Source organism: Diplotaxodon limnothrissa, linkage group LG17, assembly GCF_057381915.1.
Source record: "Diplotaxodon limnothrissa isolate DT_005_m linkage group LG17, D_limnothrissa_male_GT1.1, whole genome shotgun sequence".
In the NCBI taxonomy this organism is placed as follows: domain Eukaryota; kingdom Metazoa; phylum Chordata; class Actinopteri; order Cichliformes; family Cichlidae; genus Diplotaxodon; species Diplotaxodon limnothrissa.
The window spans coordinates 6,292,275-6,306,507 of NC_140612.1; the positions used below are offsets into that span (position 1 = coordinate 6,292,275).

At 38.3% G+C, this 14,233-nt stretch overlaps 1 protein-coding gene across 3 annotated transcripts in view; it reads left to right on the forward strand.

Annotated features, from left to right (window-relative positions):
* jak1 (Janus kinase 1) overlaps positions 1-14,233 on the forward strand; it is a 31,158-nt gene that overhangs the window by 3,011 nt on the left and 13,914 nt on the right. For all 3 annotated transcript variants that reach the window (XM_085376290.1, XM_085376291.1, XM_085376292.1), the window contains exons 2-8: positions 6,719-6,927; positions 8,356-8,479; positions 11,483-11,633; positions 12,017-12,180; positions 12,316-12,584; positions 13,343-13,458; positions 13,906-14,088. In XM_085376290.1, the coding sequence (XP_085232416.1) occupies positions 6,726-6,927; positions 8,356-8,479; positions 11,483-11,633; positions 12,017-12,180; positions 12,316-12,584; positions 13,343-13,458; positions 13,906-14,088 (1,209 nt within the window). In that variant the 5' untranslated portion in view covers positions 6,719-6,725. The remainder of the gene's footprint in view (positions 1-6,718; positions 6,928-8,355; positions 8,480-11,482; positions 11,634-12,016; positions 12,181-12,315; positions 12,585-13,342; positions 13,459-13,905; positions 14,089-14,233) is intronic.

Below are 14,233 nucleotides of genomic sequence, written 5' to 3' on the forward strand. Positions count from 1 at the left end.
TGTGCTTGCTTGAATGCAGCTATAGTACATGTATGCAACAGTAGAATGTCATAGGGGGGGAAAAAAGCTCTTTTTTTCCATTTTCACTTTCTTGATATTCACATGAATTTGTTCCCATGGTGCTTTTAATCCATATTTAAATCCATTTTAAATCAGACAGTCTTAGTTTTCAGTAGTTAGGGAAAAGTGACCAGTGATTTCATCATTTTGGATTCATTGTGGATGGTTAATGCATGAACTGTAAGTTATACAGTAATGTAAAGTGTGCATTTAGCGCCCTATGCTGCCTAAGTGATCCACACAACATTTCAAATGTAATTGAGTTTATAGGAACGTAAGTAAAAACATGTCTAGCCTGTATAATAGTCTGTATTATGTTGACCTGTGTGGACATATCACAGACATAAGGATGTCGGTGGGAAATGTGTTTTTCGTTATACAACATATACTTGGGGAAATCAGGAAATGGTTTCGTCCCATAGTTTGTCCACCTCCAACTCTGTTGTTCGTAATACTTTGAGCACAGGTAGCAAAGTATGCATCACATGCTGAGCATGTCTTGACATTAACTTTTCTAACAAATATCTTAACTACATTGCCTCATCATTTTCCACATTCAACAGAACTCGTCAATACCTGATACAACGTGAATAGAACTCACTTCTCCAATAGAATAAGAACCTGAATTGCAGTTAGAGGAGTCCCGTCAAGCACTTTGCAGATATATTGCTAGTGGTTTTCACACATGAATCATATCAGGGCATTGCTCAAAGTATTCCTTTCTCAGTGTAGTGAACAATATAGTTTCCTTTAAATGTGTTACTATTAGAAATGCTGGAAAAAAAGAACTGTTAATTACTTTATTGTTACACTTGGACACACGCGCAATTGGACTTTGTATTTGGGTTGGGAGTTGGCAGGTTAATGGCAGTTTAATGGGATTGGTTTTGACTTTTGCATTGTCACACATAGATGGATAATGTTGAGAAAGGTTAGGGCTACAGTGCTTGTGTCAAGTATGACTCCTGTCTGCAGAACATCACAGGGGAACATTAACGACAAGGCTGGTGGTGACTAATACATCCACTGTTGCAGCTTTAAGGCAACACATTCTGTCTTTTTTTTTTCTATGAAAATGTGGGCACAAGTAGAGGCATTCTTTGTTCTGACTTTTGTGAAGACTTTTAATTTTAACTACACCTCAGAAAATTCAGCTTTTACTGTCAGACAATCGTAACATCATAAACTCTTCCAAGGTCTTGTTTTGTTCAGTGAAAAAAAAATGCTTCAGACATAATGTAGACGTGAAGTTACCGAGGGAACCAGCGCTTAACAATTTGTTTTTTCAACTGCTGTGGAAAGTAGTGGCGTAATCATTGCAAAAGCCTCATCGAACTGGTGTCACAAGTTTGCTGCCATGTCATTTGTGTTTGCTTTATGATAAACTTCATGATAAACTGTGTTTATCATTAGGATGAACTTTGTTTGTTGTAAAATGTATTTCTCATAGATACATCTTATGCATTTTTACATTTTAATATGAAACAAAAAAGGGATAGTGACTTTCTAAAGTACTGATGATAACTGAAGTAATAATAATAATAATAATAATAATAATAATGGATTGCATATATATAGCGCTTTTCTAGGCACCCAAAGCGCTTTACAGTTCCACTATTCATTCACTCTCACATTCACACACTCAGTGCTCAGAGGAACACTGCCTGAGTTACAAATAAAAAGAATGAGTCATTGAAATTCTCTTCTTAAGAAACTCAGCTGTAACAGTGATGAAAAGTGATGAGAAATTATAAGTGCTAGATGAAAGCTGGTGTAGGGGAAACAAGCTTAATGCGGGGGATATGGCATTGAGTGGAATTATTAAACACCACCACCAATAATAATAACAGTAATATATACGGATATGAGCTTGATAGGGATATATAGCGTTAGGAGGTCAGCATTATGAAGTGTAGCCCTAGAATGATTAATAAATGGAAGTTTTTCTCTTTTAAGTAGCTAAAAGAAACTTTAGAAGGGAAATTTTCTCTAAATAGAGGCTACAAAGAGACTGAGACGTAAATAGATAAACAAACGCAATTAAATGTTAAATATTTATTTTTAATGCTACAATAAAAAAACAAAGAAATATGATTAACGAATGACTCTGAAACGAGAGCATGCAGGGAAAAATGTGCAGCATAGTTGATAAATGCAGCAATACAGTGAATTTTTAATTGTATCAATACAGAAAACTGAGTTAACTGAGAACAAGGCTAGTTATGGTACTGCTGGGTGCTGAGTTGTGGTGAGGTGGGATTGCTGGAATGTCAGCTTCTTGCAGGATGTTGATATCTCTCGGTAAACAAAAAACTCAAAGTTGCTCAAGCTCATCATGGCGTATACGTGAAGTATTGGCAGCAAATTCCAGAAACCAAATATTATTTTGTGCTTTGCTCCTGATGACCTTTTTGTTCTTAATTTGTCAAGTGAGGCTTAATTCAGTCTTTAAGGTTAAATTCAAGTTTGTCTTTTTTTCCAATAATCGTTGCTCCCGTGCCTGGGCTTTTATGCAATATTTTATTTAGAAGTGTGTTGTATTCCATGCTGAATAATAGTTAATTGTTTTGTTAATTGTGTATGTTGAGTAGGGCTGAACGATATATCGCATTTGCAATAATATCGCGACATGATCAAGTGCAATTTTCTAACCGCAAAGGCTGCGATTATACTCTGGACATGTCCAAATTCATGGGCTGCATCCTCCTGAGGCCGCATTTGTAGACCGATTACGTCACAGCGACGCGCCGAAGGCTGTCCAAATTACTACCATATCCCAGAATTCATAGCGCGGCCCAGCCAAACTCCAGTTTCCAGCAATGGCGGCCGCTACTAAGTTTTAAAATTACTCATACTAATCTTTCTGGGTCACAAAATAAACTTTTAACATATTTTCAGGCGAGAAAGTAGTTGTGTAAACATCAAATATCTGCTCGGTTTATCAAGATATCCCATATTTGCAAAAGTGCTTCGACGTTTTCAGAGGCGTCTGCTACCCACCAGCTCGACAGCTAGCCGGGAGCTCGAGGGTTACTGATGCGGCCGAGAACGGCACAACTCCCGGCACATCATTTTCAGATCACCGCGGAGTTTCGCTGCTCGGGTTAAACGTAATATATAAGTCACTTAGACAACCTAAAAATGTTATTGTTGGGCTTTTTTCAGTGTTTTGTTTGTTCGTGAGTAAATCGGTTTGGCTGAGATTAAAGTTATTAGATTAGATAAAATAAAACTTTATTAATCCCCCGGTGGGTTCCTCCTTGGTTTTCACACAGCTGACTAAACGTCAAACAGAAAACTTATTAAACAGAAGTATGAGACAGTCGAGAATTTACACCAGTGTCTGGTTATATTTTAGATAGCAAGAAGCAGACGGCGAGTTTATTAAACTCCACCGAGACAGCGGTGACGCTAATCAGAACTAGACCGTCCAATTTCACGCCTTTAAAATTTAAAGGCGTGTTTGTGTGTGTGTTTATACAATTGCTATTATGTTTGCACTTTATGTGTAATGTTACTGACTGCAGAGATCAGTAAGATGTGTGTATTTTTTATTTATTAGTTTTATTTATTTAATATTATTTTTTAATTGAATGACTGTCTAGTAGTTCACAGATGTCGAAAAACTGAGTGTGGTAAAGCCACTGATTTTGTTTATGTATATTTCTGCAATCTGCACATTGTACTGACTTTCATTTTAATGTTTACACCAGGGTTCCTTGTCAGCACTTTATGCTCAGATGTTTGTAAGCTAAAAATAAACTATTGTGTATGTTCAAATATACTGTTGTGATTGAAGAAGTTAAATAAAAATGTCAGTCATCAATTCATGCATCACCTCATGTCATCATAACAGAGATCTGTCTTCCAGGAAAGAACAGTTTAAAATTAATGTAATATAGTATTGGCCATACTATATGATGTATTGCTTGTCTTTGTTTAATAATACAGAAGACAAAGACCTTAAAAAATAATCGCATATCGCATCGCAATCGCAATATTGGGGCAAAAAAATCGCAATTAGATTATTTTCCATAATCGTTCAGCCCTAATGTTGAGAGCAGAAGTTCTTGTGGTGAAAAACTGACAATCAGAATACTTTAATAATCACTGAGGAAATTATGTAGACAAACAGTCTAAGTACTAAGTAAAGGACAAAGAAATAAATAAGAAAAAAGTGCAAGTAAAGAGAAAAAGCAGGAGCAACTGAAACAGGCTGCATGCTGGTTGATGTATGTGCACTTGACTCAAGCATTGCATGGTTAAAGCCCTTCCCCACTTGCTGTACGGGAATCTGCTAGAAAGTGCTGTGATTTCAAATCTCGTGGCTCTCTGGGGTCTTAAAACACATACTCTCTTGGTTTGTTGGTCTGCTTCTGTAGTGAGAACGTGTTGTCCTGTTGGAAGATGTGAAGAACATCCAGGCCACCTGGGTTGGCTGGAAGACTGTTTACTTAGCCTAGCAGGGTGAAGGACACCGTCTCAGCTGAACTCTGGACACGCACACACATACATATACACTGATATGCACACACTCATCCCCCTCCCTTTCCAAACGCCTTCGACGCTTATTCCCTTCCAATGCTGACGGTGGATCAAGGAGACCAGCGCACAGGCTGCAGGCCCGGATGTACTGTCTAAATCGGCTGTCTCTCACCCTTTACCCACCCCTGTTGCTTGTCATGTGTTTCTTTGGCGTATTTAGAGTTTTTTTTTCATGTGCAGAGGTGTTTTTTTTCCGTTCTCAAACTGATCTCCCTGTTGAAGCTCAGTCTGGGGGGAGTTATTTTTTTTCTCCTTATCTTTCCTCATGTGGTGCATTTTCCATTGTTATACCTCTGTGACCTGTCTTCCCCATGTGATGTTTGTGTAATGTATGTATGGTCAGAAGGGTAAGTCGGCGCTGGCAAAGGTCGGCAGCCTTAACCCAATTTCCTTCGGGGTCAACCTTCAGGATCAATAAAGTTTTATTGAATTGAATTGAATTGAATTGAACATGTCATAGTAGTGGTTCTCCTGGGCTCTGCCAACATTAAATAATCTATATAGCACGTAGACCATGTTGTTCAAAAAAAGAATTGGTGAAAATGTGACACTTTATATTTTAAATCCTAAACCTAACCTGTTCTGTTCAGCACATCTTATTATGATAGGCATGATTTCAACAAGGTGCTAGAAAAATTCCTCAGAGTTGTTTGTTCTTATTGACATGATTGCATCACTCCGCTATTGCAGAACAGTTGATTGCAAATCTTCCGTTCCACCACATCCCAAAAATGCTCTATTGGGTTGAGACCTACTAGTAGCTGTGAATGGCATTTGTGTACAGTGATCTCATTTTCATGTTTGGGAAATCTAAATGAAATGCATACATGGTGGTATATACAGGGATGGACAGCAGCAATACTCAGGTAGACTGTGGTATTTGAACAACGGTCGGTTAGTAATAATGACCCCTAAGTGCACTAAGAAAAGAAAATCCCCCACACCACCACTAGCAGCAGCAGCAGCCTGAATCTTTGGTTTAAGGCAGAACGGAAGGTTTTCCAAATTATGACCCAACCATCTGGAAGTTGCAGGACAAATAAAGGCTCACAAGACCAGACAGCATTTTTCCAATTTCCTATTGTCCAAGTTTGGTGAGCCCTGTGAATTGTAGCCTCAGTTTCCTGTTCTGAGCTTACAGGAGTGGTGCCCATTATGGTCTTCTGCTGCTTTAGCCTGCCAGCTTCAAGGTTTCACATGTTGCTCTTCAAAGTATGCTCTTTTACATACCTTGGTTGTAACATGTTTTTATTTTAGTTACCGTTGCCTTCCCATCAAATCGAAGCAGTCTGGCCAATCAACACTGACACTTCTGCAGAACTGCCACTCAATGGATATTTTTTCTGTAAACCATAGACATGGTTCTGTTGAATATAAGTAATTGTCAGCCCAGCCTATGTGATATAAACATCCATGCCACTTAAGTCACCTTTTTTCACTTTGAACTTGAGCGGTTTGTCTTGACTGGCTGACTTTAAGACCAGGTTGCTGTTGTGTTCAATAACGTTATATAATTACTTATGCTGTAATGGGAATGACTGTTAAGTAACTGCAAAGTTAGTTCTTGTGGTGCTCTCAAGCTTATAATGATTTTATTTAGTAATTAGTTTAAGATAGTGAACTTCCTTTAAGGCAATACAACTAAGTAAGAAGAACTAAAGTTTGAAAAGCTGTGACCATTAGTAGAATATTGAATATAATTGAAGTTTTCAATGAGTTATCATGTGACTATGGTCACAATGTTATAGCATTAGAGCTGCCAGAGAACAAAAACTGTATATTAAAATATGTACAGAGTAACACATTACAAAATAACTAAAATATTAATTAGATTAAATATTATAGTTTGAATATGTGATCCCTGACAGTGGCAGAGGATGCAAAATATCTGTTCCTCAACTAGAAACAGGAAATAATCATTAGGAACCTGTGGTACATGAAGCTTGTATGAGTTGCCTGTTCTTCATTCTGTCAGCACAGTAAATTTTCACAGTTTTCCTCTCCACAGACCAAAATTTTAAGAATTTCCAAATGTGATTCTAACATTCCCACTTCCTACCCCTACCCCCTTTTTTCTGTTTTTTTTTTTTTTTTTTTAATTTCACTTCTTTAGGGTCTGAATGCCAACTTTGTACGTGATGGAGTTGGGCAGGCAACTCTGTTTGAAGATGAGGAAACCTAGGAAACCCCAGACTTCTTCCTCACCTGCTTCCATTAAAGGCCTGGAAATCCACTTTTACAGACTTGACATTGACCCACTGAAATACCCAAAAGGCCACTACACTGCTGAGAACCTCTGCGTGGACGCTGCCAAGAAATGCTGTAAGTGGCTGACTTGTTTACAGAATTGTCATTTGCCAGTTCTTTGATTTAATCTTTTCCTGTTGCAGTAATTAAGAGTGTATTTTCCTTTTTTCTCTGTAACTGAATATAGTATATAGTAAAATGGGTTATCCAGATTCAAAAGACAAAAGCATAAAGTTATTAATAATGATTAGCTTTAATCTTATACCTATTGCGTGCAATCTTACATAAGCTGACTGTCAAGTTTTAGATTTTGTCAAAATCAGAAAAGTATATTAAGCAAAAGTACACTTCTTTTTGTCTCTGTTTAAAAATAATAACAATAATAATGGATTGCATTTATATAGCGCTTTTCTAGGCAGCCAAAGTGCTTTACAATTCCACTATTCATTCACTCTCACATTCACACACTGGTGGAGGCAGAAGCGAGGCTGCCATATTGTGCCATCGGCCCCTCTGGCCATCACCAGTAGGCGGTAGGGTAAAGTGTCTTGCCCAAGGACACAACGACCAGGACAGAAAGAGCTGGGGATCGAACCGGCAACCTTCCGGTTACAGATGAGCTTCCCAACCCCCTGAACCACAGTTGTGGAACCAGATTATATTCGTTGTCTCTTAAACAGTCTCATTGCCTTTACATGTATGCACATTTATTTCTCTAACTAAACAATAATACTGTTAGCTGCCTAGCTTCCATTGTCACAATGGTGGGATTTCAAACTTGATACTGAGAACCAGGAACATACATGATACTTTATGGAACTTTGGTATTGAAAGGTACCAGAAGCTTCAGTTTTGGTGACATCCAGACAAATGTGAACAATGTTTAAATGTGAGGCTGTAAGAAGGAGTAAGAAAGATATCAATATCATCATTGCAGCTTTTTACCTGCAACAACTCACTTTCACCCAAGTGTGAGGTGAAAGTAAAAACATATGAAACATACGAAATAAAAGCTGTTGTTGCTGCTGTGCAAATGTAGCTCTGTAGTGTGAAATGTCTCCCAACTGCTGTCCTTTTACTGCCAGCTTCCTCCATGCTATGTTAGCACTCTGGCTAACAGCCAGTACTCTGCTGCCGTTGCATGGTGTAGTTAACTAAATAGAACTGAATTGAATAGAAATGCTGTAGATCAGTGCATTGTCTCCAGTATCTTATCCAGCTATTCGGGATCCAACCAGATATCTGATCCAGATATCAGACTGGCACATCCCAAGTCAGAACAACAGATGGACAGAGTGGAGCCTTTTCTACAAATCATAAAACATTTCATCTTTTGCAACGATATAGTGGTCTATGCTCTCTATGTGTCTGTTTAGAAGCAGATTGTATTCCATATCTCTTAAACACTCTCTTTAAACAGGCTGTAATCCTCTTCCAATGTCATTATTCTAATAGCCTGACTATTGATCCCCCCCCCTCCCCCTCTGCTTTTCTGTCTCTCAGCTATCTCTCCCTTGTGCCATAACCTATTTGCCCTGTACGATGAGCTCACTGGCACTTGGTATCCCCCAAACTACGAGTTCGAGGTCACAGATGAAACCAGTATCAAGTTCCACTATCGCATGAGGTAAGAATGATGTCACGGCAGCAAATGAGCGCTCTGGAGTAGGGATGGGTACCGATATCCGGTGCCATTATGGCACTGGTTCTGACATAAACGGTAGTAACCAGACCGAAAAGCAGCGCACATTTCGGTGCTTGTTTTTTTTTTTCCTGAGATGTCATACACTTTGGATTCTAGCCAATCATTTTACCTTTCCAAGGATAGTAGGCAGGCCCAGGTACGTACGTTCTTTTAGAGCAGAGCTACAGATCAAAAATGACCAAGGTGATGCGGTCAAAAGTCTGGCTGTACTTCACAGCAAAAGATGCAAACTCAGCAGCCTGCAACAAGTGCTTTAAGGTGATACTGTGCAAAGGAGGTAACACCTCAAATCTGATGAAACACCTGGCGACACATAGCGTTTTTTTTTTAAAGCCGAGAAATGCACCGTATTTGATAGCTTGCTACAAAACCTCACACCGAGCACATCTACTGCGGGTGTGGTAAATCTCCATTAGTGAGTTAGTGCGTATCGCCTCGTGCGTGCGGCTGGACGGTGCTTATCATTTTGCAGAAATAAAATAAAACCTAAACGATACCCATCCCTACTCTGGAGTTGAATACTCTAATTTTTTATCATATGTGAATTGTTTCCTGTATTGTATCAGAGGGTGTACATTTCGTGATACCAGAAGAGAATACTGCAAATAAAGTTAAACACTGCCAGGCTTTCTTTGCTTTAGTTGACTTGATAAATCTAAAACCCCAGCAGGAAGCAACGGGTTTCACATTATAAACTTTCTCTGTAAAGCAGCACAATTTGCTTCAGGCTCTGTGCATACTCACATAAAAAGGGGCATTTCATGGGTCATTCATGTTAATTATTTTATTGCTGAAAGTGCACTTGGGGCTATTGTTGGGTTTTTTTTGTTTTGTTTTTTTCGCTAAGGTGATGACTGCACATTAGAGCTCTGAACTGGAGACATTTAAAAATGAAATATTATTGCCCCATAACCTGACAAAGAAGATCAAAGGGAAATTATTTTTATTGACTGAACAGGTATTCTTAGCATGTGTTCTGTATTATGCAATGCAACACAGTTTGTAATTAATTCTATGGTTCTATTAAGGTACAGCTTAACAGTTTTCACATATAAAACATATTTCCCCTATAGCGACTCGACTGTATTTAGAACATGCCGTAAATGAAAGAGTCAGCTTGTGCTTTCAGCTGATTTTAAACCGTAACTGGTCAGGGGCAGGTTAACGTGGTCTTTCGCAACACATAATACTCTGACTTTAAGCTCGACATAGTTTGCTAAGCTGTAATCCCTCCTAGCTAATATGAGGGACTTGGTTGGGTCCCCTGACAACCCCCCTGATAACCAGCTAGGACAAGTTGCATACTGTATGATGCTCCGAGCCCGATAAAGCCTGACTCAAGAGGTATGGGCTAAAAAGCGAGATTATAGCTTACATCTCAGAGCATCATGCAGTATGCAACTTGTCCTAGCTGGTTATCAGGGGGTTGTCAGGGGACCCAACCAAGTCTTTACAGGCCAGACAGAATATTAGGTGCTGGAATCTGGGCATTGCAACTCAGGCAGAAATTAAAGACGGGAACCTTGACTTGCCTCCTCCTAGCTAGGAACACTGTCAATTAGGTATGGAATCTCTCCTCGCTTGTTGGGATAGAGCAGTGGTTCAAACTGTATTAAAGCAACCATGTCCCAAAAACCCAAAGACACTATTAAGACTAAATTATTTTGTTTCACTTTTGTTTAGCACAAGCTAAGAATTCAGACTTCTGGATAGGGCAGAATTGCTTCCTTATATGGTTTTTTCTGTACTTGTAAGCCATTCTGTGTGCTCTGATTTAAAACAAAAACTTGTCAGCATCAGACATTTTTTCATAAATACGAGTGCTCTTTAAGTAAGACGATAGGATAAGATATTTCACAATAATAGAATAGAATAAAAAAAGTATTGCAACAGACTCGACCCAGTGAAGAATACTTCAGTGAAGAGTTTATTTTGCCAGTTTTTTAAAACCAGTAAAATAATGCCATATTTGTACTTGACTCTACTACCCCACTGTACTGTGCTACTCACAACTTGAGTAGCATGTCATGCAAAGAGGAAAAAAACCCACTGTGGTGTCAGTTACACTTCCTCTTTATCTGTGCTCTGTTTTGACAATAGCTAGTAGAGGGAAAATCAAGTGTACATAGAGCCTAACTGTGGTGCATATTTTGTGTATGAGCTTCTTGTATCAAAGTGCAGCCACCTAAAAACAAGTGAGTTATTATGATCATATCATGATATGAACATGGTCTAAACAAAGCACACACAAAGATAAAAATACCATCAGGATAGATTTATATAAGGTCAGAAAGTAGCAAAACAGAGCGTAGATGCAGATATTTTTTTTAAAAAGTTGTAATATTAGAGAATATCGGATGGCATATTTGACAGTATTAATATATCAGTTTGATCAGGTTTTATTAAATTCATGACCTTTTATTGAGCCCTCATTATTTGTTTTATTACTTCTTACTCTTCTTTTCATTCATTTTTCAGTGTTGCTTTGATTTAGGTTACTACTGTTTTGTGCATTGCCCTTTGTCTATTGTTGTTCTTTGAAGGATGTAGACAGATACATGGTGTACACGTATTTCCTCTGTAAAGCACAGGCTAGCTTTAAAATTGCTTCGTTTCAGAGAAAACAGGAAAACGGGTCAAAAAGTAAAAGAAAAAAAACAACAACCAAAAAACCAAAACCTCAAACCTGAAATGGTGGTGTCACTGCCCAGCACTGAAACGCTAACTGGAAAGTCAAATGGAGATGACAGATTAAAAGAGTAACAGAGTAAAAGTCAGCATGGACAGTTTTACATTTCAATCACTCATCATCAGTAATGTGATGCAGACCCACATAAAAAGAAAAACGAAGAAACCAAAGCCATAAATTCCCTCATGTGTATTTATGCTGTGCTGTTAACCAGTCCTCTATCTCTCTGCTGTCAGGTTTTATTTCAGAAACTGGCATAGCTCCATTGAAGGAGAGCCGTATGTCTGGAGGCACTGCATCAGTAAACTCAAAGGAAACAGCCCACAGAAAATACCAGAGGGAACACCGTTACTGGATGCTGACTCCTTGACTTACCTGTTTACTCAGGTTTGTGCTTGCAAGGTTTAGTTTAGACCCTGAATTATTATACTGGTTTTTGTATACACAAGCTTTTACCCATTTATTGTTGCATGTATCAAGAATATAATATCTCAGATCACAGAAAGATCCACTTTGACTCAACTTAACATTTGAATGTTTTTGGTGTGTTATTTTCTTCTTAGTTTTACTTTAAAATCCCATGAAAACACATTATCAATGAAAGCTCATTTTAAAACAACATCAGCTGGTACTCATGTTTTTTTTTTGTTTGTTTTTTTTGTTTTTTTACAGTGTGTACAATCAGTTTTCCATTAGAGTTCTGTTATGATCAGATGTGTTTGCTGTTTGTCTGATTATCTGCTAAGGATAAATGTATATTTGTTGCACAGAGCCAAAATGACTTTCAGACTGGCGTAGTTCCACTCAGGAGCCCCCAGTCAGAGGCAGAGCAACATGAGATAGAAAACGAGTGTTTGGGCATGGCTGTGCTTGCAATCACTCACTACGCCATGAACGAGAAAATGCCTCTGTCCACTGCTTCCCATGAAATCAGGTAACACAGCTTTTTGATTATTGCCAAAAAAAACGACACCTACTACTAAAATACAGACAGCAGCACAGTGTTTTATTGTATTGACAAAAATGTTTATGCATTCTGTCTTGATCCCCTCCTCTCCCCATTTCCCAGCTACAAACGTTTCATCCCAGATTTGCTGAACCGCAACATTAAGCAGCGTAACATTCTGACACGGATCCGCATCAACAACGTGTTCAAGAAATTCCTCACTGAATTCAACAGTCGCACAGTAAAGGACAGCAACATCACGACATACGACCTGAAGATCAAGTACCTGGCCACGTTGGAGGGTCTGGTCAGCAGCATGGGCAGCGAGGTTTTTGAGCCTTCTTCACTTAGTGTAATTCAGGAGGGAGACTTCTGCAATGGAAGTTACTACGGTAAGTAACTGGAGTGGTGAGAAAGTGCTAATCATGATTTTAGTTTCCCAGGGAGTGTTCCAGATTTGTGACATACAACAGCTCAGGTTGTAGAAAAAAGCACCCTGGCATATTATTTTTTGACTTCCAGCATGACCCAAATTTTTCAGAAGATTTTGAGTAACGAAAGATTCAAACAGTTACTGAGTTAATCCCTGTTAGAGTTTGAGACCAGTCAGGGAATAATACATATAATGAGGAAAACTGTAATTGCTACTCTACCACAAAACTGAGATAACGGCTTGTCTTTACTGTCCTCTGACAGTAGTTTAATTAGCTGCATTGATCTATAATTGGCAGTGGTTTGGTATGTTTACATGTAGGCTCCCTGTGGTGTCCCACTAGCAGATCTGCAAGAGAGAGAGAAAAAAAGGTTTGCACCTTGTTGACATCCAAATATACCCAAGACACAGTGAGAACTTTTGCAATGGCTAAAAAACAAAAGTGAAAGAGGATGTTTACACATTGTAACATTAACCCACTTATTACTTAGTAGACCACACCCCGTACTTTTCTAAATAACATGTGAAGATTACAAACACTATAGGGCTGATTACTGAAAGTAATCTGGGGATCTGAGTTTGTTTGTTTGTTTTTCCCTTTTAAACATAAAGTCACCATAGTTAATAACAGATTATTTTGTAAACAATCTTTGTGTAAAATGTTATGTTTCTATGCAACTACTACAATATACGTTTGCTATGTTTACCTGTTTCCAGGATATTATAATCAGAGTCTAGGACACGCTCAGAGTCAGAACATGGAGGCAAGCCGTGACATGCAGGTCCTGGTTACCGGCACCACTGGTATTTCCTGGAGGACGAAACCCACTACAGTGAGTAAAAACCTCAAGGGCCTTTAGTTTCACAATGGTAAATTGAGTAGCAAACAAGTAGTGGACAGATCTCTAACCTGTTATTTGAGAATCCCAGAGACGGCACACCCATTTAATCTGGCCTTAATTTATAAACAAATGAGGAAAACTTAACTTACTGGTGGGTGTTAACAAGTTCATACAAACTTCAGTAAGTTAGGAAATGTGTGCAAAATTGATAAATGTAATCAGTGGCTTTAATAGAAATATTAAATGTTAAACATTGTAATATTTAAAGTATTTTAGTAAAACATTTTATTTTAACATCGCTTAATCACTCGATACATCTCTGATGCACTGAGATCTGTTACAGAATGTCATTGAGACTTTGAAAAGGTGATGCAGCATTTTCAGATTGGCTAAGAAAAAATTATATCCGTGTGTTTGCTTTGTTTGCTTTGTAAACAGTCGTCTGTGGCCTGTAGAGAAAAAGGAAAGTCAAAGAAGAACAAACATGATGCAAAACAGAAGACTGACAAAAAGAAAGATGCAAACGAAGGCTGGGTGGTCTTCTGTGACTTCCATGAGATCACGCATACTGTCATCAAAGAGGCGATGGTCACCATCTATAAACAGGACAACAAGAAGATGGTGAGACTAGTGTGTGTGTGTGTGTGTGTGTGTGTGTGTTTTTCCTTTAGTGTTTGCTCAAATGCGTACTTAAAATTTTAAAACTTTTCATTTATAAGTAAAACCAGAAATTGCAATTAAAGTGTTATTAATAATATCTTAAATA